Source organism: Hirundo rustica, chromosome 14, assembly GCF_015227805.2.
Source record: "Hirundo rustica isolate bHirRus1 chromosome 14, bHirRus1.pri.v3, whole genome shotgun sequence".
Lineage (NCBI taxonomy): Eukaryota > Metazoa > Chordata > Aves > Passeriformes > Hirundinidae > Hirundo > Hirundo rustica.
In genome coordinates this window covers 15372082-15399633 of record NC_053463.1, presented here as the reverse complement: position 1 = coordinate 15399633, position 27552 = coordinate 15372082, and the positions used below count along the sequence as shown (strand labels likewise).

General features: G+C 49.3%; 1 protein-coding gene across 1 annotated transcript in view; it reads left to right on the top strand.

Annotated features, from left to right (window-relative positions):
* Window positions 1–24902, top strand: part of NRG2 (neuregulin 2) — a 152747-nt gene extending 127845 nt beyond the window's left edge. The window contains exons 6-12 of the mRNA XM_040078567.1: window positions 5605–5663; window positions 13412–13435; window positions 17633–17735; window positions 18636–18759; window positions 20049–20176; window positions 22626–22850; window positions 24245–24902. Coding sequence (XP_039934501.1) covers window positions 5605–5663; window positions 13412–13435; window positions 17633–17735; window positions 18636–18759; window positions 20049–20176; window positions 22626–22850; window positions 24245–24902 — 1321 coding nt within the window. The remainder of the gene's footprint in view (window positions 1–5604; window positions 5664–13411; window positions 13436–17632; window positions 17736–18635; window positions 18760–20048; window positions 20177–22625; window positions 22851–24244) is intronic.
* Window positions 24903–27552: the final 2650 nt, after the last annotated feature.

Here is a 27552-nt window from a genome sequence, read left to right as displayed (position 1 = left end):
TCAGTGGAATCAAAGTGATCTGCCCTGGGCCAGGATCTTGCGTGGGATCAGAAGACTTAAAGAATATTACAGAGAGAAACCCCCACATCATGTTGGACCACTGGTGCTCACGAGAATCGGGCTGGAGGATTTATAAATGCTGACAGACAAACAGACTCTCCTGGTTTGGGGTGACAGCTCTGCCTTATGTGAGGGGGGCAGGTCTGAGGCCTGGAGCACCTCAGGCAAAAAGTGGAAGTCAAGGAGAGAATAAAAAGCAAAACAAAGCAAAACAAAGCAAAAGGAGAAAAGATCAGATCGTTTTAAAATTAATTGATGAATCCAAGTCACCAATTTTTAAAATCTCATGTTCACCTCCTCCAAGCGTATTGTTTCCTGCAGATTTTGCCAGGAAAGAGAAAGATCATTCTGAAGGGTTGGCCGCACTGCCAGCTCCCGTGCTTTCCCAGAGCACCATCCAAAGGTGTGGATGTCACGGGGATCCTGGATGGCCGTGGTGCTCCTGGCAGCACTGTTTGCTCAGCTGCCCTGCGGCATCCGGAGCTGTTCCACCCCTCCCAGTGGCGTTTGGTCAGCGCCAGCTGCTCGTCGCACAGCCGCAGGGACGTCACTGTGCCACGGGTGCACGAGCAGTCCTGTGGGGAGGTGTTGCAACGTCCTTGGAAACGAAGAGCTAGGGGTGAAAATCTCCACATCCTGTTCCAAATCCCCCGAACCAGCCAGGACTCGCTCCTTGGGGTTTGCATGCTGTTTATCTTGGGTGGTGAGATCAGGTACCTTTTCAGGTTCAAGTGGCCCGTCTGTGCCTCCTGCTCAGTGCACTGTGACTGTATCAGACCCTCGAGGCCCATCAGAGTGTGGAAGCTGCTCCTGCAACAGCAAAGGCTCAGTGAAGGCAGTGACGCGGATCCTGCGGCCGCAGCCGCGCCGCTGTCGTCACTGAGCCCAGCAGTGGATGTCCCTGAGGCCTGGGCTCCACTCTGCAGCAAACATGCCTTGATTAGCTGCTCTGGAGAAGGCCTTGGCATTTATCCTGGTTGCTTTCTCTTCTTCCCATCAGTGATTTTGTGCAGTCCAGCCTTTTGCGGCTCTCCAGAGCCCGATCATCTGGGACTGGTCAGGGGACAATGACAGAACTGTCTTCTTTTTCAGCCTTCCCACAAAAAAAGCGACATGCTTGAAACATTTTTTTTCCATTTGCTTACTTCAGTGCATTGTGTCCTTCTGCTATGGCTTGTCTTTATCACGTTATTTTGAAGCACCTGCTCATTCACATTTTTCTGTAGCATGGATTGATTTATGAGAGCTACGAATTTGGCATATTCTTATTAAGATCTGGGGGTGCAAAGGAGATGTGCCTACCCTTGCAATATTTAGAGCAACAGCTGGTCAGAAAAAGTTTTGCTTCCAGCAGGAAGACTATGATAATCAACTAAAAGTAACAAATAATAATTAACAATAACTATTGCCCTGCCCTGATGCAGGGAAAAATGTCGAAGATCCTCAATTTTCAGAAATAAGTGCCCAGCAGACATCATAGAAATGAGTCATTCAAACTATTTTGGTTTCTACTTTTTGAGGTGCTTTATTTGAGTGATCATCTTACTGCATTTTTGTTACCATGTAAATACCTCACTGCAATTCATCCTGAACCCAAGAGCAGAATATTGCAGATGTTTTCAAAATGGGGTTATTAAAAAAAAAAATAAAATCTTGAGGTCAAAACTAAAAGAATGGGATGTTTTCCAGCAATAATAGAAAACAGAGTCTGGACAGAAAAATCGCTGACCAGTTTTATCAATTTGCAAGTAATTTCCAGAGGCAGCAATTAGACACAGAGAGATGGAGTTTAACCAAGGGCAGTTTTGGGAGTCTCCACTTGGGCTAGAGAGGGAACAAAGCGCTGTCTACCAGAGGTTGGTGCAGCCTTGTCCTTCCCCAGGACCATTCCTACAGACACACCCTTGTCCACTTCCCTTGGCCTTTGGGGAGAAATCCATTGTGCCTCTGTGAGCGCACCATAAAGTCCAAAGGTGATATTTGCAGGAAAGTCCACCGTCTGTGAAGGCCCTGCAAGAGTTTTCTGAAGAAGGAGGGATTTGGTTTTGCTGGGACAGCCAGCCAGAACCTCTTGAGTCAAATGTGCAGGAAGAAGGATGCCATGATCATCCAGCTCACAGCTCTCAGCTTCAATGAGCCTTGACTTTCAGGTACATCCCTCACAGCAGAAGAGCTTCCCTCACCACAGGCAGCAGATTTTAATGCGGAAGGGATGATCTCCGCTGCTCTTCCTGTCCAGACTGGGACCCATGTGCCAAGCACTCTAAGAATTTCTTTCCTTGAAGTCACATTTGGGGCCACAGTAATAAATAAGAAATTATCTTTGGCAATTTAGAAGTTAGAGACAAATTTTTTAAAAAAAGGAACCAAAAGCACTGCATGCTCTGAAAGGTCTTCTGGTCACTGCTTCTGCCTGCAGCCTTGCTTATGAGCCGGAACCCAGGTATGCAGGGGTGGCACATTGTGTCTTGACAGCTTGTACACAAGCTTGAGAGGTGACAGAAGGTGCTGTTGTGCAGCAGGGCTTTCTTTCTGTCACTTCTCCCAGTGCTGAATTACTGAGTAACTAAAGATGAAAAACCTGAGCTGTCCTAGACACAGAGAAGGCAGTTGTCTACTGCCTTCTGTCTTGAGAGCTCTTCTCCCCACCCACGCTTGGCTGACTGCAGAGATCTGAAGATGGGCTATATGGTAGCTGTCATGGCATCAAAGCTTCTTTGACACCTTTTTGTTTTACTTTTTCACTTCTTACCAATTTCTTTCTCTGGGCTTTTATTTCCTTCCGCCAGTTTTCCCATAATTTTTTGGTCTTTCCTTAATGGCATGCAGCCTTGGTCACACTGGAGTTCCAGCCTTGGCTGACTTCTTGAAGATACGCATCTGAGATAGTTTTAGCTCCTTTCTGACAAAACACCCCTTTTTGGGGTGGGTGGGACAATTGCTTCATTCAGCAGCACCCTTGAGGCCCTTTGGTGTTCTCCCAAGGTCCAGGGAATCTCAGGTCCCAGACAGACGGGAAGCACGTCGCAAGCTAAACTGGATTCCCTTGAAGACTCTGTGACTAAGTTCCTGACTCTGTCAGAGGTGATGAATAAACTTCAAAAAAAGATTGGGAAGACACCTTCTCTTTTGTATTCCTTGCTCAAACCCCAGTGCAATCTCTGAAATGTTTCTCCAGTCCTGCTTCCCTGGGGCTGTCCTTGTGAGTCTCTGCCACCAGTGCCTCAGGTTTCTGTTTTTTGACTGACAACAGGGCATTTTCTTCACTTCCCAGCACCAGCTCCTCTGCTTCATTGCAGGGAAGGTCACCAGGCCCCATGTCTGGTGGTCACCCCTTGGGCTGAGCTTTCCTTGGGGGCTGGCTCGGTACGGCTGGTACATCTCCCTTTCCTGTGCCCCAAGACGAATGTCCAAGAATGAGAAAAAAGCACCAATTTTTCAAAGATATTTGCCTGATCAGGCAATTTTCAGTTTCAGAAGGGACTTGGATACTGAGAATCTGAAGTGCATGACTGGAGAGCTGAGTGCAGCCTCATGCAGAGCCGTGTCCTAAATTCTCCATGAGCAGTTTGGGGTGCACAAATAGCCCAACCTACTCCCACTTAGAGGTGTGAGCACAGGTCCCAAAAACACAGATGCTGACCCACATTTGGTCATGGGCAGTGAGGGCGCAGCAGGTTTTTCCTGCACAGCCCAGGCCTACCTGAACCGCAGTGAAATCCAGCAAGAAATAAAGTGCCAAAGCCAGGTCAGTGTATGTCCATGATGAAGTGCAACTACTAAATATCAAGGTTTTCTGCATGGAACCTGGACCTGGACCTGGACCTGGACCTGGACCTGGACCTGGACCTGGACCTGGACCTGGACCTGGACCTGCCCCACCCCAACCCACCCCACCAGATGCAGAGGTTGGGAGCAGTTGCCTGTCACTGTGCTGTGGCTGCTCCAGCCTCTCGCTGTCCTTTGCAGTAGCCTGGCCAGGAGCTGAGCCACTGACATCAGACTTGGCCTCTGATTCATCTGAGGTGTCTTTCAGTCCCTTCTTTGTTGACCACTTGCAGGTCATTGTGGGACATTTAGATCTCGTGGGTGACATCTGAGGGTGAGGAAGGTCTGGCGTGTACCAGGTGTAGAGCCCGCAGCTCTGCTCACAAAATGTTGGAAAACAGATACAGTGCTATAAAGGCCACTTAAGCTCAGAGGAAAGAGAGATCTCTTGAGAAGGGAGGGAGTTGTGGGACTGGGAGGTAAGAGCTGGGACTTCAAGAAACTAGGGATACCGTGCAGGACTACCCAAGGAATATCCAGAAGGAAAAAGGTGAAGTGAAGGAGGTAGGCAAGTGCCTGGGGGAGAAGTGTTTGACCATGCCAGGCTGGGCTCCCATCGCTTCCCAGGCTCACCTGCAGCTGCACTGGGTGACAGTGCAGAGGGTGCAGGTGCTGCTCACCCTGGGTAGTTCTGCAGCTCCTGCTGCACCCCTGCCCACAGCCCTGTGCTCCCCAAACCTGGCTCAGCCGGGGACTGCTCTGGGGAGCTGCTCCTGGGCTGGTGCCAATGCCTGGTGGCCCTTGGCTGCAGGGCACCTTCCCTGCCACCTGAGCATCACATGGGTGTGTAGCTGGTGCCCATGAGCTGGCACATCTCAGCCCACCAGGTGACCTAAGCCAGGACAGCCTGAGAGAGCCTCGGTTTGGACAGCATGTGAGACCCTCTTCAGCTTCCTCCTCTGTCCCTTCCTCTCTGTTAACACAGAGACTCTGCACGTGCTTTCTCTCTAACCACCCTGTGAACGCCCCGTGGGTACTTCTGGGGTCATCACGGGGAGATGCTTTCCACACCCAGTGCTCGCTGTCGCCTGAGCAGCTGCTCACTGCTTTTGGTGCCTCTTGCCAGTCTACAGAGCAGCTCCACGGAGTCTCTGAAAGTAGCATCCAGCCCATCTCAGTCTTCCTGCCAGCTGGTGCTTCTAGCAGGTGAGAAAGAAGGAGGCAGGCAGAGCAGGACATAGCAGGAGGGGTTTGGCTGCCTGTTTGAAGACCCAGGCCTAAATCAGAGCTGGAACACTGATGTTGCCGGTGCCTGGTTAAAGCAAAGAGTGAATACGCATGTAAAGCCTTTATTTTTTCCATTCATCACAATGCACTTTTTATTTCTGACCTTAGCCTCAAGAACTGTGCCAGACATGTTCTGTGATTTCTCCCCTTTTCCCCTCCAGATGTCCAAATGGATTCTTCGGACAGAGATGTTTGGAGAAACTGCCTTTGCGATTGTACATGCCAGATCCTAAGCAAAGTATGTTTGAAGACAAAAAATGCACCACACTACTTAAAACCTCCCGGGCACAGCGGTGGATGTAGAGTGGTCTAGTCAGGGACGGCTCTTGGTGTCAGCTTTGGGTAGGGCTTAGGGCTGCAGGTAAGGGTGAAGGCTGAAAGCAGACAGATAGGACCCCTGGAAGGGATCAGAAGGGGCCTCAGTTCAGCCTGTTTGGGTGTCATTTTGCTATCTTGTTTCTCTCTTTCTGGTTTTCTCTCTTCCGGTAGGTGTCCGATCGAATTCACAGGAGACCGGTGTCAGCATTTCGCAATGGTCAGCTTCTCCAGTATGTCTCTTTCTACTTCTCTCTCTCCTTGTTGTTGTAGCTCTGTGTCATGTCCTTAAAGCAGGTTCTTCTGTTCTCCAAGAGCCCTCTTCCTGTCTTGTGCGCTCCCAGCTCTGCTTGGTGCTAAGAGGAGCTGTGATCGTGTCCAAGAGGAGAACCGGGGCTCGTCATCTCCCCGTTTGTTACAACGGGCTCTGCTTTCATTTCTGATTGAACTGAATGCTGCTTGCTCTTTTCAGGCAAAACGCAAACGAGGCACGAGTTTATGTGGTGGGTGTGCTGTGTGAGATGAGCCTGTGCTGTGTGTGGAGCTGGGCCTGCCAGCACTGCTGGTCTGACATGGACTGTGCTGTGCAGGGCAGGATTTGGGCATTTCCCCTGTGCTGTGCAGGACAGATGTACATTTTCCTGTGCTGTGCAGGGCAGGATTTAGGCATTCCCCCTGTGCTGTGCAGGACAGGAGATGTGCATCTTCCCACCACTCCTGTGAGGGCAGTGTGAGTCTCTGTGGACCAAAGGAGGAAATCACAGCGAGGGTGTGATTGTAATGAAATCACCTCACGGTCTGTGGCACAGAGGTCACACTGGGGGCTGCCACTGCCCCAGGGCTTCCCAGCCTCACTGCCATGCAGGATAAACCTGCCAAATGGGCATCAGACTGTGTCCCTCCTGGTCACAGAGGTGTTCCTGTCTCTCCTAGGTGGGTGGACAGTTTGCACATGGGATTGAGCCTAACTACAGTGACCCATCCTTTAATACATGCAGAGGGTGTAAACACCCTAAAGCCTTTGCACTTAGTGCTTCCCAGCTTCTGGCTTCCAGTTCCTACAGGTCTCACTTGTAGACATAACTAGCTCCTTGTGGTCAAGGTCGATAATTTTTCTGGGTCCCTATTCAGTCAGTGTCCCAGCATCGGTGGAATCCTGGTGTGGGTAAGGACTGACCTGGAAGGAGATGCAGTTACAGCACAGGAAACCTCTGACCTCCCTTCTGTGGCTGTCCCTGAAGCCCATCCTGCCTCCACGCTGGCTGCTTGGACCCACCACAAATGGTGGGTTTAAAAAGGGGCTTCTTATCAAGAGCCAAGAAAGAGGCTTTAATTAGTGGTAACCAGAGGAGAAACGCCTCTTCACCGTGGCTCCTTGATTGCCAGAACCCCTCTCCCACTGCTCTGTGAGGAATCCTGCCGTCCTCACCCTGAACTGGCAATTACAGGAGCCTCATTAGCACGTGCTAATAGCTGGCAAGTGCTGGAATTAGACTCCCTTGCATGGAGCATACAGACAAGATGCAAATGGACTTTGTGGGGCCCTTGGGACGGCTCAATGTTTTTACATTGCCTTTTGTTCCAAATTGGCTGCCGAAGCTGAAACCTCCATTGATTTATCCTCCCAGACTCCAACATCCAAGCAAAATGACAGCCCCAAAGGTTCTATTTTGGTCTTTCACCTGATGCTGAAGGGTTTCCTTCCCTGTTGGAAGCCCTGGGTGTCAGGGCCCTGGCTGCAGCCGGCAGTGGGATGCTCACCCCATGGAGCTGATTTGTAGCATGTTTCATGAGGTGGTGTCCAACAGGCTTAAACATTATTGCTGCCGTGTTGCAAAACCAAAACAGGGGTGAAAATGAGTTTTATGTCCGGAAAATGCCTTTTGAGAGCATTAATGGCAGGAATAAACAGCGTGTGTTTTTTTTCCCCCAACTTGCAGAATCCAGCTTTTTATGGGACTGAGATTTGTTTCGATTTTGTTCCCATGTTAGAAAAACAATGCCAGCTTTAAAACTGACACGTGTACATTTCCTTACCTCAAGTCTGCTTTAACCACAGCATAGTAAGGTAAAAACAGATTAACAATCCAGGCTACCTGTCTGAACTTGGATAAAATTCATATAAGAAGATGATTCATACGTGTTTATAGCTGTTTTCACTTTCAGGTCACAGTTGGGTAATATAGATAGCAGCAGCACGGAGGGAAAGCTTGCACTGAACTTGCTGTTTTTCTGAGTAGGAAAAGCATTTCACTCAAGTGTGGACCCTGCAAATGCTTACCTTCTCCTTTGATCAATAATTAGGGCACAGTAGAAGTTGCTGATGTTCATTAATTCACTCAAAGCTTCATCCCATATGGGTTCTGACAGGTCAAAAGCTGAAACAGATTAAATGAGGTTCAGGCATTTCCACTGGAAATAAAATAGCTCTGTCCTGATTCATATTTTGAGAACACTGCCAACATTTGACAGACACTTAAATAAGGACACCTATATTGGTGTTGTTTTAAATGTATTTGGGGTATTTCAAGTTTTTAGGCCTAGGCTGGATCCTCCTGATTCTTTAATACGCATATTAAATCTGAAAATGACTTTTAGTAGGTATATCCCAGGGCTGAGGCAGAGTCTCTGCAGACTGAGCTAAATTAAAGGTGCTGTTCTGAAAAGATATGGCAGATATTTTGCTGAATTTGGGTCACAGATGGACATGGTGCAACATCCCAGCATCGTGCCAGATGTGTGTCCTCCTTTTGGGAGCAGCTCCCTACCTGTCTGGTTTAAACCCTTATTCACATTTCGCTCTGGTAAAACTCCCCATGTTCTCCAGGAGTTCAGGCTGTATTTATCTCTTTGGCAGGTAGCTCTGGATATTTATTTTTCTCTGATTGCCCAAAACACCTGCTAGACCACTGCAGTCATTAAGACGAAAATCAGGTGTATTTAGACAGGTTTTCTCCTATGCATTGTGATGTTCCTTTATGTTGCTGTTCCAACCATATGAGCAGGTGCCTACTGCCAGCCCTTCTGGATATATACACCATGGCTTCAAAAGGAAGAGAAAATGTTAAAGATGGGTTTTTTCCACATCACACTCACACTGTTGCTATTTTCTACCAGATTGGTGCAGAGAAACTCACTGGGAATTGCATTAGTGGGGCAGCTCAGAGAACCCCCAGTCTGTCCCGACTCTGGCCACAAATAAGGCTGATGGATCGAGCTTAGGAGATCATTTTCTTTAGGCTTTAACTAACCTGTGAGAAGAAAGCCTTACAGAGGGACATTAAAACAACATTTAAATTGGCTGAAATGAAACCGCAGAGAATTAATGGCAGCGAACAGAGGGGACAGTGATCGTCTGCAATTCTGTATGAAACTGAGGAATGCCCTGGCAGATGAGAACAGAGAGTTATTTTCGTGGCTGATGAGTCATTAAATCCTCTTACTAAAGCATTTTTTGACATCAAGGTCCTCATGACTCTGTGTCTCCACAGACAAACTGGTGGGAGGAGCTGTCAGGTGGCTCCTGTGGCACAGGTACCTGCAGAGCCACAGAGCCACATTTTCCCCTCTGCTGGTGCACCTGGGTGAAGAGTGCAGCAATATCCAAAAAGGTCAGGGATTCTTTCTGAGAGCTGCTGGGTGCTGGAAGCTCACCCAGTGTAGAGCTGCCTCCTGAGCCCAGCTCCACAGACACATCTGTGGCTTGCAGCTCTTCCCAGGAAACAGAACCATGTCCAAAATCATCCTTCCTTCTAAGAAACTCTTTTTTTCAAAGCTGTGCTGGCACCTATATCTCACAGCTGCCAATTCTACATCAGATCAAGATCTACCTCTATTTTCTCTCTTCTACAAGCAACTTTTAAGGTCTTTGTTAAATCCTCCTGGAGGTTTACTAATAACTTGTCAAGCTTTGGGCTGGCCGGTTGTAAAGGTTTTGTAAAACATGTTGGCAGCTACTTCAGTCCTGGTGCAGCTGAGATCCTGAAAGTTAAACGTGGTCAGCAGGAACATTTATGCGTTTCCTAAGTCTGCACATTTGGATTCTTTCCACTTGTGATTTATGGAACAATTTAGCAAATTGGGATAAAGTTTTATATTTATGCTTCCCTCTTGCCTGTTGAAACTGAAACTTCATCTTAACTTTGCTGTTTATTCATCTCCACAAATAATCATCACCAATCTGGAGGACAAATGTCATACCATCCATCTTGCTTAGTGAAATATTTTCATCTTCTACTTTGTGATCCAATTAAAATTGCAGGCTGTAGCCTGCCTGTAAACACCCTCAAACAGAGCTGACATTCATATGCAACGCCATCTAGCATATCCTCCATTTTTACCCCACATTTAATCCTTGGTTTCTTTACAAATTGGATTTTAATTCGCAGCTGGAGCCTTCCTACAGGTCTGCTCAGGCACACAGAGCAGGATTTCCAGGTATCCCTTGGGAGAGCAGCTTTGTCTTCAGCCTCTTCCCACAGCAGCACACGAACTGGCTCCAGGGCTGCTGGCCAAGCTGTCGTGGAGCAGTGTGGGTTTATCGGGTGAGGTAGAAGTGACCCTTCTGATGGGTCAGCTTATGATGGGTGGCCTCTGGAACCTGTCTCCTCACGCTGAGGTGAAGTGTCCTGGTCAGCAGAGGGATGAATGTACCACTTCAAGCTCTTCTGGGAAGGTCTCGATCTGAATTTTACCTTCTCTGTTCACCTCACTTATACTGCTGTGACTGCAGCATAAAAAAATAATTGTAAACTTACTTCTTTATTTTACCTAAATTCCTGCTTCCTCCTCCACCTCTCACTCATCTGCTCCCCAAACCAATATTTGGCAGCATTTTGAATTCCACAGACATTCTGCAGCTTCCATTCAGCGACAGGGTAACTGCTGCCCACTGAATTACAGGCTGGTGGCTGTGCTTTGGTGTGGCTGGGTAATTACAGGGTGTTTGTGGTTCAGCGTGGCAGGGTTATCCCTCTCCCCAGGACACAGCACAGGTTACCCTTGGGATCTCCTAAAGTTGATTGAACACTCATCCACAAAATCTGTTGTCATGTGTTTGGACACTTGAGGCCGACCAAATTCGTTTTATTGCTGCAGTGCTGGAGAAGGTGAATGGCTGCGGAGTCCGTGGAACGTTTTCAGACTTTCTGTTCCTGGAGATCCCACGTGTCACCCAGCTCTTAAAACAGGCACAGTGTCCTCTGTCCCCATCGTGACCCCCTGTCTTGCATTGCTCCCTGTACGCCCTGGGAAGAACCTGGATCAGAGTCCTGCAAGTGCTACTCTTGTCAATACAATTAATTAATGACAAAATTATCATCAATTTATTATCTTGCTAGTCCTCAGATGTCAATTCTCCGCTTTGTTTCTTGCCTTGGAGCATGCTCTGTGTCCCAGAGAGGGTATTTTGAGGGAATAATGTGCAGTAACTAAACATCTTACTGATGTTCTTGGGCAATCTGAAGACCGAGTGAGCACAGCCACATTTTCCACAGCTGTTTGCTAAGCTTTTTTTTCCTTTTTAATCATGCTATAAATCTACTGTTCAGTGAGAGTCGTCTTGCTTGAGGTGTTGCTCCTACAGGAATACTTTACATTAAATGTTTTTGTCTGTTCTTCTTTTAAAATAACTGCAATCCATCATAGTCACAAAGTCACTGCAGATGAAGTAAATGCAGAACTTTGTCTTTTTTGTCTGATGCTGAGACAAAGCACTTTCAGAAAGATTCAGGAGGCACATTTGGAATGCGATTTTCCTAAAAAAAAGCCTCATGTCCCCAGTTCAGGTAGCCTGGGGAGGACCACAGCAGTTCCGGGTGCTCAGCTGTCGCCCCTTGCCCTGACCAGGGAGGATGTGTGGAGTGCAGGCAGAAGGATGATGGTGGTGAAGGTTATGAGAAAAATGCTGTGCCCTTTTCCTCAGCCTACAGCTGCCATCTCAGGGCTGTCTCACTCTAGTTGATTTGCGTGGTAGCCTCTGGATAAATTGCTTCCAATGGAGCTTGTCCTGTTGAAGCCAGAGAGGACAACAAGACACGTGGAGAGATTTATAAGGCTTGGAGTGACAGAACGGGGGGAATGGCTTCAAACTGACAGAGAGCAGGTTTAGATTGGATATTAGCAAGGAGCTCTTCCCCGTGATGGTAACGAGACACTGGCACAGGTTTCCCAGCCAGCTGGCTGTATCTGCTCCCTGAGGCTGGGGAGCCAAAAAGAAGCAGCAGGTCTGACATGGGAGGGACAGTGGGAAGGCTCAAGCTCCTCAGGACCTGCCCACCACCTCCGTTCTCACAGGTGTTTCTGAGTTTGCAAAAAATCATGAAAATGTTTGGAATTGCATCCATTTGTAGCTGCAGATGTTGCAGAAAATCCTGGGACAGGGAGAAATGTGTGTATGCAGATGGACCAAGAGCTTAGATTTATGGATGAAATTTGAGGTTTCTCTACATGCATTTGTCAGTGTCTAGGGAAACAGGTGTGTGCAACGGCAGGACGATTTAGGAGTAGCTCAGGGATGGATGTGGTAACCAAGTGGTTTAGGATGGATATATTCTGTCCAGTTCTCTGCTGCCCACCACATTATGTCCTTGTCACTGCCACGTGTACAAAATGACTGTGAAATGCTCTGTAGAGTTTGCCATTCCTTTTACACAAATGTGAGATGTGAAGCAGAGAGCAGCCAGGTTTTGTGGCCTTTAAGTTATACAAAATCATAAAGAACCCCAGCTTCCCCCTACAAACCCCCCTGAAATGTCAGCATTGGTTTGAAAAGAAGAACCTGCTTTAGTACACGTGTTTACATGTTCCGTAACAATTAGTGCCAATTCCTCCCCCCCCCCGCCTAAATTTTGAACAGCACTGCAAAAGAAAGCCAATATTTCTGTGCAGCAAAAAGCAGTTCCCATGGAAAATATAGTAAATAAATCTGGACAACTCCAAGCTGCAAATAGTCTTGTGTGTATGGTGATTGGGAGCAGCAGAGCTCACTTTTGTGTGTGGTGGTAAGTATGGAGAACTTTCATGTTCATGTAAGAAAAGCTGCCTTTAGGTGAGATCTGCACCAGGAAAATTACTGAAATTCGGGGTGCCTGTTTTGCAGTGTTGATTCATTGGATAAACTCCCGTGCTGAGCACTGTCTCTGCAAGGCGAACTGCAATCTTACTTGTGCTGAATATGAATCTGAAAGCACAGGCTCTGATTTGGGCCTTTTGCAGCACGCTAAAACAATGCAGAACCAGGGTGGGAGCGCAGTTGGGAAGGTCAGGGGCTTGAGGGAAACTTTTCAGTGCAGTTTGCACTTTCAGACGCGTTGCCTTGCCCTCGCAGCATCCGGGGCAGGGCTGGCAGGGCAGGGCACGGAGGGGCTGTGCTGCCAGGGCTGCTGTGCCCCTGGGCCAGGGCTGAGGGTGTGGGCAGCAGCACGGTGCTGGCGAGCCCCAGGCCCCAGCAGGAGCCCTCGCAGCCCTGTGCCCAGCGCTCCTCTCCGGAGCACACCCCTGGGCACACCTGGGCACACCGGAGACCAGCCAGGGCAGATTTGCCCCCTGGAGAGGGAATGAATGGTTTTTACCAGGCTCATGCAGTCTCTATGTGTTTTGACCTGTCAGGAGTTGTTTCAGAACAAGTGTACCTTTCTTTTTTTCTTTTTTTTTTAATTTTTTTTTTTTCCTGCCTAAACAATGACTTTCATATCAGGTACTAACAAACATGGCTCATCTCAAAAGAATTCATAATTAACTGAAAGAATTCATAATTAACTTCCACTGCAATTTGTTTGGGTCTTTCTTTGCATAACATGTGAGCTGTGGTGGGGGTTTGAAATGCTCTGAAGCTTACAGTGTCTCTGTGTGAGTGCTGCTGAGCCTACCAAAAGCTAACCTGCTGTAACTGCACAGTGTGTGTGTTTGTATTTTAGAGTTCTCTGACAGACCTGTTTTTCTTTTTCTCTTTCTCTTCCTTGTCTTCTTTCTGCATTGGCAGAGCATCTTGGATTTGAATTAAAGGGTATGGAACAACCATTCATTTATTAATCAGAAGCCATTAAGAGCTTCCAACATTATATTTATGGCTTTAATGGGATGATTAAAAAATCAGCTGTTCTGTTCTCTTCCCTGGCACCAAGATAGATGTTTGGATTGAAATAAAAAGAAAAACAAAACCAAAAACAAAACAACAACCAAAACTAAAACAAAGCAAATCACAAATTCTGAATGTGAACCTATAAAAATGCACGTGTATTTTTAGCAGCACTTTTTTCTTTGTTCCAAGCAGCAGCGTGGTGTGCGTGGCCTGACTGGGATGTTACAGTTGCCATACATCTCCATTCAACATGCTTTTGTGCATTGAACTGAAAACCTGGAGTCTTGTGTCCATCCAGAAGGTTGCCAGCAGGCACCGCTTGGGAACGGGCAGGCATTCCAGGGATGGGAAGACAAGTTCTAGAAATATCAGGGCTGTTAGAGAAATTGCCATCCCAGACACACTAACCTCCACCACATCCTGCCAAGGGTCAGGATGAGCTTCGCCATTCCTCCTCCCAAAATTCGGCAGCTTGTTTTGGTTCTTGAGGGGGATGAAGTTGTTCCAAGACAGATGGCATGGGACAAGTTAGTCTAGAAAAGTGTCCCAGGGAAGTCAGGAGTTGCCCATGAGAGTGGAGGGTGTAATGCTGAGCACCTCAGTGCAAGCTTGGGAAAACACTGCACTAAGTTTTTCCTTAAAAACATTTTTAAATGTTTTTCAAAATATCGCCTTTGGGCATTTACCTGCTCCTGCTGAGTTGCCCATAATCGTATTATTTTCTTTCCATTCTCCTCAGTCTGGTTTTAGATATATATCGAGTTATCCCTTGAATAAGCCGTTGGGAAATCAAATCCTTGAGGCAAGTTTTCCCTGGAGTGTACAAGCCAAGAGCAGGGAAGGCAGGTCAGGAGGGAGCAGAGAGATTGGGCAGCCTGGGATGGTGGAAGTGTTCCTGCCCATGGCAGCGGGGTTGGAACAAGTTGAGCTTTAAGGTCCCTTCCAACCCAAACCGTTCTGTGATTCTGTGATGATTCTGTGATTGATCACTTAAAAACATTGGCCTGGCAGAGTCAACCAGAGCAGAACTTTTCATGAAGACGCTTCAGTTCCCTTTGCTAGAGGTATGGGGACACCAGTGTTCCAGTTGTGGATCCTAAATTGCCTTCTGAGGTCCCTGAGGTGGAGGGACATTCACTAACTGAAGCTGGAGAAGTGCATCTCCTCTAGTTTTCGCATGCCTGATCCCCCAGGACTGGTGTGCAACCCCCTGGGGCAGAAAATGCGTGAACTTTATAGTCAGGGCGCTTCAGAGAAAGTGGTGCTGCTAATGCTAATACACTTGAACAAACTTTGAAATCGAGGATTTTTGACATCCCTTTTTTGTTGACCTTTTGTCCTTTTCCTCATCCATTCTCGATGTCATCACAGAACCGCACACATCCTGTTCCCCGTCTGCAGCCGTCTCTCCTCTGCCATCCGTCTGTCACTGTCATGCGTTGCTGTGACACCGTGGCTGTTCTGTGGCTCTGTCGGCATTGTGTGGCACCACATGGTTTGTTCATAGTGTTTGCTGCTGTAACAGTGACCATGCTGCTGATGAAGACGTGGTGTTTGTAGAGCGTAGAGACACAAATGGACCGGTCCTGCTCCGGGATCTTACCTGCTCAAACACAAAGCTGCAGTGTGCTCTCTCTTTATTTCCTTCCTGTTGTGGTTGAGATGGTTTCGTGCAACGTGAAGATACTGTTACTGAGCATCAGCTTTAATGAGGCCAAGCTAAATTGCTATCAGCAGATCATTCGGTTTTTAATCTACGGCAGTGATGCACAGGCTCACACTTCACTGCTTCATGTAGCAGAGCTGTCAGCTCCAGACAGAGAGGCCAAATCTGCATTTCTGATGAACTGAAACATTCCTTTCGCAATTCAGGTGAGGGTACAGGACAGCCAGACACGCCAGAGTCAGGGTCCCAGACTGATGATCACCAGAACAAAGGCTGGGATTTGAGTCTTGGCCAAAGAATTTTGTCCTGTTATAGGTAAAAAAACCCAGCCAAATAAACAATCAAAACCCCCCAAGCAAACAACAAAAAAAGCAAACAAACCCCACCCCCATCATTTTAATGTCTTTGCTCTTTCTTCCTCCTCCATGATTCAATGGGAATGATTTATGCTTAGGGAAAAACACCTTGGTAGCAAAAAGCATTGCTATTGAAGAATTTTTGGGAAAATTGGCTTGATGGATGAGTCCATGCTGAAAACTGACCTCCCTCTTGCTTTTTTTTTTTTTTTTTTGGTAAAATAGTTTTTGCTGGGTAGTAGCAAAATTCTTGCCTAGTGCCATCTACAACCAGGATGGGATCCCAGCTGGTTTTCCGAATTTGTATAAAATCTCTGAAACTCCTGTCTGAAGGAGAGAGCTGTACAATTGTAATCCAGGTCCCAAAGATGTGCAAGAGCAAGAAGACGTGTCTGCCATGGTCGCCGATGCCTGGAATAAGACACCCATACAAAAAAAACGTCACTAAAGGAGGAGTTTCACCCCAGAGTGGGCTCTTCCCCCATTCCAGCTCCACCTGGTTCCTTGTAGACAGAAAAAATACCCACAAGAAGGCTTTGTTTATTATATTTTGTATCTTCATGCCAAGGTTGTTTTTCCTGCCAGCCCTTGCTTACCAAACCTTTCTCCATTTTGAGAGTTAGGAAGAGGTAACAATTTTTCCTAGCACTTTTTTTTTTTTTTTTTTTTTTTTTTTTTGTCCAGAAATGCTTTTTTCTACCTCAAATCTCAAGCTGAAATTGTTCTAAATATCCAGTTGTCTGGAATGTTTCATTGCTTCCCACTCACTTTTTTCAGCTAAAGTCTAGTCCCAGGGGTTTCTGGGACCAGACCTGTTTCTCTTCTGGTTTTGTATTGGAGTGTTTGGTGGCACAGGGGATATCACATGGTCTCTTCAAGGTATTTTGAGTGGTGTGGTGAAGCACACTGAGCACTTCAACCATGGCATGACTTTTATTGCCTAAACTAGATGGAAAAAAAAAAAAAAAAAAATCAATGATTATTAAAGAAGGCAGAAACCCCAATAACTTTAACACTAACACATAGCATGGGGGCGTGAGGACTTTGTTCCTGGCTGCTGAACTGAAACACTCATGACAGCTCTGCACTGGATCCTTCTCTCAGTCACCCAGCTGGAGAACCAAATTGACTCAGCTGCTCTCGGCAGAGGCTGCTGGATGTCACATCTGTCCTGGTGCAGCCACAGAGGAAGAGGTGTCCTTGCCATGGTGTCGCTGCCTGGGTGCAGTGCAGGCGAGATCCAAGCATTTCCTGCGAGCTTTGGTTGATGGGAATGAATCACCTCACTCCCAGCGTGGTCTGGGTTTTGGTGCAAGTGACTGGCTCTTCTGGTTTGAAAGGCAGCCCCTGACACTTGGTGATATTTGAGAGAGGCAGCAGTGAGCTGATTGCATTTTTTGTGTGCCTCTGGGTTACCTGATGCAATGGTGTGAATCGCCTCCTAGGGTTCCATTAAAAATCCATGACTGGTTCCTGTATTTGAATCACTCCACTCCCTTTTCTTTGCCTGGCACACTATCACTTTTCCATCCTCATGCTGCTTTTTGACTGTTCCAGGATGTCCCTTTCGGCACCTGCATGCTCTGGGGCCCGTTGCTCGGTGGTCCTCCCGCACCACCCTGCTCCAGGGCATGCAGGGGCAGAGGCATCCCGAGGCGGGCAGAGCAGAGCCTGGGATCAGGGATCACAGGGCCTGTGTGCTCGTGGGGAGTGGGGCATGCTCCAGGGCTTCCGTGCTAGCTGAGCAAGGCATCAGAACGGGGGGATCTGCTGGAAGGGAGAGGAGAGGCGTGGGGCTTTTTGAGATTAGTCACCGTGGGTGAAGAAGGGCAGGTGAGAAGTGTGAGTGCAGAAGGGGTGAGCTACCCAGTGAGCGAGGGCAAAGGTGCAGGGAGAAAAAAAAGAGTCTTTTGAGGGGTGAGGAAGGTTGGGCCAGCTGGGCTCAGGCACGGGGCAGCCACTAGACGAGCAGTGGATCGGTAGGAGGTCTGCCCGAGCCCAGCTCCGTCTCACCCGCACGCAGAGCTGGTTCCTGTGCAGCCAGATGCAGCCCTGCTGCTGGAGCCCGTCGCTAACTGCCTCCTTTCTCTCCATTTGCAGAAGCGGAGGAGCTCTACCAGAAGAGGGTTTTAACCATCACAGGAATCTGTGTTGCCTTGCTTGTGGTGGGCATCGTCTGTGTGGTAGCTTACTGTAAAACCAAGTGAGTATGGGGGCTGGCAGGAAAGAACTGGCCACAGGTTAGCGAGTGGCAGTGTTCCCATCCCACACTTCCATGCTTTTCACCCAAATGCTATTTTTAGGAGATGATGTGCTGTGGTGCACCCAGGAAGGTCTCATGCAGGAGCCTGGTGAAGCTGTCTACCAGACTGTGTCTGAATAGGATGTTTTCCAGGCACCATTTGCTTGTCCCCTGCAACAGCATCATTTTGCCCAGCCAGGTGATGCTGTGCTGCAGTGAAAAGCTGCCCCCAAGCCAGCAGCTCAGCTTCTGCCAGCAGGAGCACACTGGGCTGTTGTGCAGGAGCTGTGGGCTCAGCTGTGTGTGTTGCAGGGACGCTTCCAGAGCAATCCTAACGGAACAGGAGAGTGGGGAGCCTCTTTTATGGTCAGCCTTCCCTGCCTGCACAGCACTTTTCTCCCTACTCAGCCTGCACCTCAGTTCAGAGCGCCCCTGCAGCTCAGTGGGTCTTGTGGAGCAGATGTCCCACCATGGGCATGGGTAGGCTTTGTCACTTTGTCCTTCACGCAGGACAGGCCAAGTGCTTTGTCACCAAGGCCAAGTCAGGACTCGCTTCCCCTTTTCCTTCTCCTCACTTTCTCCTCCACTGCCAGCTGGCTCTGCTACTTTGTGCTGGGCCTTGTCTTGGAAAGGGGACCCTGGGCCCAGCTTCCCAAATTGTCCATGAGAGGAAAAGTTGACCTTTTGTTTGGAAAAGCAGTAGGAGGTGTTGAGTGTTGAACGCCTTGTTTCTTGTTGTTTGCAACTTTCTGCGAATACCATTGGAACATTCACACGTCCAAGCCTTGCCTTCTCTTTCATCTCTGGGGGCAGACACCCCCATGAGAGAAGAGTCCCTAATAGATTTTTTCTGTTCTAAAGGAAACAAAGAAAACAAATGCATAACCACTTGCGGCAGAACATGTGTCCTGCTCACCAAAACCGGAGCCTTGCGAACGGGCCAAGCCATCCACGTTTGGATCCTGAGGAAATCCAAATGGCTGATGTAAGACCCTTTGCCTCCATCTCCCTGCATGCTGCTGAGGGGCTGTTTTCTGCCAGGGGTTTGATGTGGATGTGTATCCTTACACACCTGTGTGCTCGTGTGTGAGGAGCAAAGCGCAAACTTGAGCAAAAAGAGAGATTCTGCGTAGAAACATTTCCAAAACCAACATCTGAAGGGAAATGTGATTTTGCTTTGAAGTACAGGATGAGATTTGAGCATTTGGGATAGGCTTGTTTTGATTAATCAAGTGTGACCCTGATTTCCACTAGGGGAGATGTTCCCAAAGTTTCCTGTTCATTGTGCTATCCTGTCAAGCCCCACTGTTTGGGATGGCAAATGGGATCAGCACGGCGGTGACCGTGGCCACCGTGGTGAAGCACGTCATGGTGATGTGGTCAGCTGTCCATCAGCCCACCTGCCCATGCCAGGGCTTCTGTCCTGGGCAAGGTGGCAGCTCCTGGTGGGATGCCACTGTCATGCTGTGAGAACGATCTAAGTCTCTTTAGGACAAAATCCACAAAATCCAGTTCAGCCACTCTCGTGACTTCAGTCACACAAGATTCCCATCAAACACCAATAACTCAACAGGGCCATCAATGGCCTTAAGTGCCTTGCTGGACCAAGGCCTTGAAAGGGGTCAGAGAAAGGGAAGGGGGAGGCAGAGCCAAACAAGAAGTACTGTTAGAAATGAGTCCAATGAAATGGTTGCAAGCTCTGTTGTGTCAGCCTTAGGATATTAAAATTTAGCTGAGTCGGATCCCAGTCATGAAGGAAGGGGGAAAGGGAATTCTAAGAACCACAGCCCCGAGTACCATAGTACTGAATCTCTCAGAGAGCTGTGAGAAGTGCCCCTGTGAGAAGCGGGGCTGGCTGTCAGATGAAGGAATGTCTCAGCCTAAACATTTGGATCACATCTGGTGTTTCTGTGGGACTCACACCTCTGACAGATTTCACTTTTTGCTGGTACTCATTTGGGTGTAGCCAGCTGCGGGCAGCGATGTGTCTCTGCTCAGTAGCTACACACGGTACCACTGTCCTCTGGGGAATCCCTTGGCTCTCCAAACTCTTCTGCAATGCCTGTGCCACAGCCCTTTCCCAGCGTTCAACGTGAAGGGGCAGAGAAAAACCTCCACATGCCTTGTCCCATCCTGTGGGGTGTGGAGCTTCTGGATTCACTCAGTTCACTCATCTGATTTCAGGTTCACCAGAAATAATCAGGCCAGCTAAGTTTTTGTTTGGCAGCATTCACAGGCTGGTGGCTGATCTGTGTGATTGTTCCTGTTTTGCAGTATATTTCTAAGAATGTTTCTGCCACCGAGCACGTGATCCGAAGGGAAACAGAGACAACCTTTTCGGGAAGTCACTCCTGCTCCCCGTCTCATCACTGCTCCACAGCCACTCCAACCTCCAGCCAGAGGTGATGTATACCATTTTCTCTGGACCTTTCCTCTGCTATTTGCCATAGGATGCTGTCAGATTCTAGGATTTTCCTTTCACCTCCCTTTCTGTTTTCACTTGGTGTTTAACTCTGTAGTGGCACACAGGCCATGTCTGCACTGCAGGACATTGCAGGCACTGCTGGTTAGTGAGAGGTATGGAAAAGTGTGTTCCTTGGCCCGCAGGGAGGTGCCAGCAGAATCCTGCAGCACTGACGTAGCTGGAAAACAGGAGGAAGTGAACCTGTGCTTCCATGCTTCGCACAGACCCAGCCGGGAGGAGGATGTGTGTAGGAAAGGTTTTGCAGGTTGTGTTCGCAGCCGCACTGGACATCCAAAATACTTCATTAAGCACACAAAGGTTATGTGTTTAATATTTGGAATGTATTTGCCTTGTGGGAGACAAAGTACACAAAATATCACCAAATGTTTTGATCAGTTCCTCAGAATCAAGGTCTGATTTGCAAGTCACAGGTTTTGACCGGAAAGAAAATACTCCTGTGCAATTTATCAACCTCCACCTCAGGAAGTGGCATCTCTTTCACTGGAAGTGATTCTGAAGCTCTTTGGAAAACTTGGTGTGGCAGGAAAGTACCAATAATGCTTTGTGACAAAGGATGAGACATATTTTTTATTTTCATTTCAAAATAACCATTGGGGGAGGAACACCATGGCTTGGAACCCGAACCTTCTCGAGGTTTTTCGAGAACATTTAAATTGCAGATGGACTTCCCTATTTTTATGATGTCCAGAAAAGTCCTTCAAATGCTCTAAAGAAAGCCCTGTGCTGTTTTGAGTTTGGATGTTCCAGTTCCTCCCCTTAGACAGCTTGTGTGCTTCTTCCAGTAAGTGACAGGGGTTTTCCTTGGAGATCCCTTGCCTTTGGTATGTGACTGTCTCATATCCTTCATTAGCCTGATGGGGCTGTCTCCACTCATCCAGGAATGCAGGAATTCCTTCAGCTAAAGCTCACAGATGGCTCCAGGCAGGTTTCCTTAGGGTCCAGGCATTCCTCAGGGTTGAGCAAGTACTCTCAGTTACAATGGGCAAGATCAACTTCAGATGCTGAACTTGGATTTTCAGGTGAATTCCACCCCAGGTTCCTCTGGCTGTACCTCCAGCAAGTAGAGAGTGAGCCAGGAATGACTTGATCATCTGGGAATGATTCTTTTTCTCCAGGAAAATCCCACTCCTCATGAGCTAGACAATATGTTTTTCAGGTTTTTTGCATTCATACTCTTCAGCCCAGCCTTGGGTAGGTGTGTGCAAGCTTGAGCCAGGTGCACAGAGGCTCCTGTGCCTGCTGAGCTGCACCTTGCTGGCCTTCCATGCTCACTTCAAAGGCCTGGGCCATCCCTGGGCACCTTCTGAAGACGCAAAGGTGTGTCTGCAGGGCAGCATTAGCTCATGACAGCTGTAGGGAGGAACCTACCTTGGGTAGCCTCTGGTCCTGGCTACCTGCCACCTCATTTTCCTGAGTCAAGTGCAGCAAGCAGGTGCTTCTTGAAGTCATGCCAGAGGCAAACTACTGGCATAATCAGGCTCCATTTTACTCCATCAGTGCCTCTAATGAGGACGCTGTTTGAAGTTAAAAATGAGCATGTGCCTGGAGCCATCAATAATTAATGAGTTCTTGGGAAATCTTAATGAGGGCTGCTCTCCTCTGTAAACCCCCACCCAAAATCCTCCACCCACACTCCAGCTCCATCTGGTGCAGTTTGGGAGTTCAGAGGGGTTGCTCTCATGGATCACGTATTTCTGCAGTGTTGGGGGTCAGCGTGGTGGCCGTGGCACCGGTGGGACCCCAGTGTGCAGGTGGCCTTGTGCACCCCCCGTGAGTCCTTGTGGGATGTCCTCCTTGCACCAAGGAGGTGGGGCTCCAACTGCTCAGCACATCATGGTCTTTGTCTAGCACCTTGAAAGTGTTTTGCTGCCAAAATCTTTGCTAGACTTTGCTCTGCTAATTTTGAGTGGCTTCTCCTGGCTCCTCTCTGGTAGCAATTCCAGAGGGACTGTCACTTGGCAGTGCAGGTGGCACATTTGAAGGAACTTGGCTGACTTGCCTTGGCATAGCCAATGTGTTGTTCCACACCCAGAACACTTTGCAATCCCAAAGCAGAATTGCCCTGGCCTCCTTCCAGAGGCTGTCCCATCCTGCTCCCAGCCATTTATTCCGTGGTGGGATAAATGCCTGCTATTGCAGTGATTTACTGCCTTTGTCCTCTAATGGCATCTCCAAGGAAGAGCAAAGAAAGGCAAATCAAAGGCAGGGCTGGGAATCTGGGCATCCCAGGCCAGATGTATCCTAATGAGAGAGAGAGAGAAGGGGGACGCTAGGGGTGCAGAGCTGAGCTGGGCAGTGCCCTAGTCTTTGGAGAAGAGCTGGGTGGGGATCTCTTGCTCACTGTCCCCATGTGCTTTGCTCCACAGACATGAAAGCCACACCTGGAGCTTGGAGCGAACAGAGAGCCTGACTTCAGATTCCCAGTCTGGGATAATGCTGTCCTCAGTGGGAACCAGCAAATGCAACAGCCCTGCGTGCGTGGAGGCACGGGCTCGGCGCGGGGCCACCTTCTGCATCGAGGACCAGCGCAGGCCCACGACGCAGTACCGCGACTCGGTGGATTCCCTGCGGGACTCGCCCCACAGCGAGAGGTCAGACCCCACTGCTTGGTGCCACCACAGCGCAGCAGAGGCAAGCCATGCCTCTGTGCCAAACACAAAAACGTGTGTCTTTGCTGGCCCTAGAGCATCAGCGCCATGGTAGGATTGGAGAAACTCCAGCCTGGTCCTAGCAGAGGAGGCCAATTCCCAACTCTGGTTGGGGCAGCAGCCAGCTCTGCATGCTGGTGGCAATGTAGGCTTGGAGCACAGGGATGACAAGAGCGGAATATTCCCAGCTGCAGTCAGCAACTTGCGGAGAAGAACTGCCTGGGAGAACACCCTGGGGAGCTTGGTGGGCTGCCAAGCAGGGTCTGGCCCTCAGGTTTTGGGGGAAAGGTGTCTGTGCTCAGCACAGTCCTGGATGGCCAGGTGAGAGGGTGCTGCATGCCCTGGGACAGGACTCGGTATGACCCAGCCTTCAAGGGACACAGCTGCAGAGCTGAGACACCAGCAGCAGCAACAATACTTGTCCTCCTCCCAGTCTGGTTCCTCATGGAGCAGAAGCACATCTCCACCCTTACTCCAGCCCTTTGCAGGTAGCCATGAGTGACTCTTGGTGGCCACATGGCCTCTCTTGGGCAGTTACCCTTCAAGGCAGTGGAACTTGTCCATGGGCCAGAGGAGAAAGGCAGCATCTCCTGCTCTCCTTTCTGTCCCTGATCCATTCAGGCAGACTGACCCAGCTCCCATGGAGATCTCATACATCACAAAACACGTGGGTAAAAAGGCCCTGGACAAGTGAGAGAGCCTGGGCAGGTGGAATTTGGCAGAGGCACCACTCGGAATATCTAGAGGAAATAAGATCAGCTCCTTAGAGAGAGGTGGTGCTGAAGGAAGGGTGTTTGGAGAGGGGCTAGACCAAACCTGAGTGACCACTGATGCTGTCACTAGACTAAATGAAAGTGGTAGATGGCTTTTTGAGACACAAGATTTTTGGTAAGTCAGAGAAAGCAATGCCCAGGGTTTCCCCGTCTGCGGCCTGAGCAGGGAGAGGGAATTCCAGGGACCTTCCTCAGAGACAAGTCTGGCAGCTCCAAAGGGAACAGAAAGCAGCTGTCAGGCAGATGAGAGGCAGTGAAGCCATGACTCAGCCTGCTGGGAGATGCTGCAGGGTTTGCAGCAATGCAGAGCAGGAACTGTGCACCGAGTCCCTTGGGAGAAGCAGTTTGGGGATGCTCACCACATGCTGCCCATGAAGCCAGTGGCTCACCCTCCCTTGGCACAGCAGTGCAAGGTCCCTCCACCTGATTCCCCAGGAGAACCTCCGCGAGCAGGTTCACTGGAGGCCTCGTGGGCCCCTGGGCCAGGTGCTCAGCGCAGCGCGGGCTCAGCTGGCGGTTCTTTTGGGGTTGTTCGGTGTCCAAACGGAGGTGTTGCTTTTCCAGGTACGTGTCGGCCCTGACCACACCAGCACGCCTGTCGCCCGTTGACTTCCACTACTCGATGCCCACGCAGGTGCCCACCTTCGAGATCACCTCCCCCAACTCAGCGCACGCCGTGTCCCTGCCGCCGGCGGCCCCCATCAGCTTCCGCGTGGAGGAGCAGCAGCCCCTCCTGCGGCGGTACCAGCTCCCCTTCCAGGACACGCAGAGGTACGACAGCTACTACCAAAGGAAGACCTACCTAAACGACAGCATGGGGAGCCTGCCCTCCAGCCCCTTCCGCATCACAGAGGACGACGAGTACGAGACGACGCAGGAGTACGTCACAGCGCTAGAGCAGCCAAAGAAAACAGCCAGCAGCAACAGGCGGTGGAAAAAATCCAAACTGAACGGGCACATCCCTCACAGAGCCAGAGCCGTCCGGGACTCCTTCTCCTTGAGCAGCGCCTCTTACAGCGAGTCTGACGAGGAGCTGGTGGCCGAGAGCACGCCGTTCCTAAGCACTCAGAACAATGAGGCGGCGCACACGGAGTCGCCGCCGCTGCACCGGCCGGGCGACAGCCGGACTCACTACTCGTGCCGCGGGCACGGCGCGCACGGCGACGGCGGCCGCGGCAGCCTGGCGCACGTGGCGCCCAAACCGGACCCCGACCCTCTCTAGGCGCCTCCCGCGCCCCTGCGCGCGCAGCCCTGGCCCGCATGGAGGAGGCCGAGAGGAGGGAGGACGAGGCGCGGCGAGGAAAGGAAAAAAAAACAAAAAACCACGCAAAACCGCAGAACAAAACGGAACAAAACGAAAAAAAAACAATAAATATTTTTATTTTATATAAAAGAGGGGAAAAAAAAAACCAAAAAAATATAACAAATAAAAATGTTTTATTTTCATTTTAGCAAAGTTGTCTTATAATAGCTAACGACAATGACTTTTTTATAGGGAATCTCTATTTATATGTAATGTCTTGATTTACAGCTTCCGAGAAAAAAAAGTAAAAAAAAACAAAAAAAAACCAAAAAAAAAAAAAAAAAAAAAAAAAAAAAAAAAGAAGAAGAAGAAAAGAAAACAAACAATAAAGTTAAAAAAAAAGTGGGCCAATTTTTGACTACTTAAAAATAGAAAACAAAACTATCGTGGTGCCTTTTGCTGTATGCTAGTGCTGGGATTCATGCCGAGGATTCTGTTTCAGTAGCATTTTTAAGGTCATAGATTTTTGTTTGGGAGACAACCTGTCACAAGGGCGCTCTTCTGTTGGAAGAAAACAGCCCTGCCACTTTGCCCCGTACCCTGCTATTAATGATCTTATTCTTTAAAGTATTGTTTAAACACACATTAAGGACATGAGTGGGAGCATTTCCATTATCATGTCTAATGAGGATCTATCTTGCCCTGTAAACTACTTGTATTTTCGCTTAAATCAGGAGAAAAAAGAAACCCAACAGCACTGTGCTGAAATGCAGAAATAACGTTTCTTTTGCCACACAGGTAGGAAGAGAAAATGAAATCACGCAGCAGCAGCAGCAGCCCTTACAATATAGCTCTCAACCTTCGGCCATCTCACCGGTGGGTCTGGAGTGGGGTTGGCGCAGGTTTGTAGCGAAGCCAGGCAGACACCCCTGCGACCGTGGTGGATCACACCTGTCACGTACCCTTGAATCCGGGTCGCTGGGCCAGCCCTGGCAGCCGGCCCTGCGCGGTGGTCCCGGCGGGCGGCTCCGTTCAGCCGCGGTGCCCGTGGCCCCACGGCCGCCCCACCGCCGTGCTGGCCGCGGCGTGCCCTCGGCTGAGCGGTGCGGAGTTGGCCATGGTGCCGTGGGGCTGCCGGAGCTGTGGTGGCCCGTGTGACACCCTCGGCCGGGGTGCTGAGGGACACCCACAGCGCGGTCCCACGGCGCAGACGGCCGCGTGTCACCCTGGACACCGAGCCGGGCGGTCGCCGGCCCCGCTGCCCAGGGGTGGGTGAGCAGGACCCCGAGTGCTTTGGGCTCCTCTTGTCGGCCCTGCCTTGGCCGGGCAGGGCCCTGCGTGGGGCAGCCCAGCGAGCGGATTCTCCCGTACGGCCGTGCCACCTGTTGTAAAGACAGTTGTTACCGTCACGTCCTGCCATCGATGACGGACGTCGCGTTCCCAAACTCGGAGCAGCTCTGGCCATCGGCTCTGTGGCGCAAAGAGACAGTCCTGCGTGTCCAGGCGGCAGAGCATCCCCCGTGGAAGTGCCCCCCTCTCCTCAGTTCTCTGCAGCAAACCTGTTTACATTGTAGCCTGACTTTTTTCTTTTTATATTTTTACTTCTGCATGTCCTTTGCATTTCAGATACTGTAGATTGGATGCATGGTGAAGCTGTGACTGAGAAGATAATACAACAATTGACAGTGTATTATTTCATTTAACTTTTAGCAATAAAGTAACTAAACCCTCTATTCCTCACCCATGATGGGGTCAGATAGAAAACTCTGCTAATTTGTCATAAGATGATTGTCAAAGTTTGCTCTGGATTGTCTGAATGTCAGAACTCTTGACTGTTTAACACTTGAACATTTTTTATATTATAAATAAAATAAGAAATAACAAGCTGTGGGCTGCATTAATCTCAGGCCCTTTTGGGGGGAAAATGGGGAGCTGTGACAGGCACCATACACAGAACCACAGACCGGTTGAGGCTGAAAGAGACTTCCTCCGCATTTCCCACTCCACCAGCTCACCCAGAGTCAGCTGCCCAGGCCTGTGCCCAGCCAGGGTTTGAGCATCTTCACAGATGGCAGTACCACAACTTTGGGTAACCTCTGCCAGTGTTTTGTCCCTCTCGAAGCAAAAGTTTGTCTTCTTGTATTCAGACTGGATTTACTAATTTTTGATTTGGGCCCTTTGCCTCATTTACTATTTTAGGCCCATTGCCTGGTGTTCTGAACACTGCTGAGAAGGGGTCAGCTCTCTCTTTTTCACTGCCATTCACTGGGTATTTATACACATGGATCAGGCCTCCCTGAGCCTGCTCCTCTCCAGGCTGGACAGTTCCAGCTCCCCATCCTTTCCAGAGATGCTCTGGTTCAGTAAAGATCTTTATGGCCATAATGACCCAGAGATGAGTGTTTTTTGTACTTGGCATGGGCATTTGACCTTCCCTGCAGGGCTCAGGAGTGGAGGCTCATTGAGGTGAGTGAATGCTATCCACACATCTCCTGGGGGCATGCCATTCCTCCTCCAACTGCAGATCAGGAGATTCCCTTCACCTGAACCATGGACTTTTCCAGTTGTGCCGAGAGAGGTCAGGATGCTTGGCATGTGCTATGACCTGGCACTTATTTCAGGGTCTGCA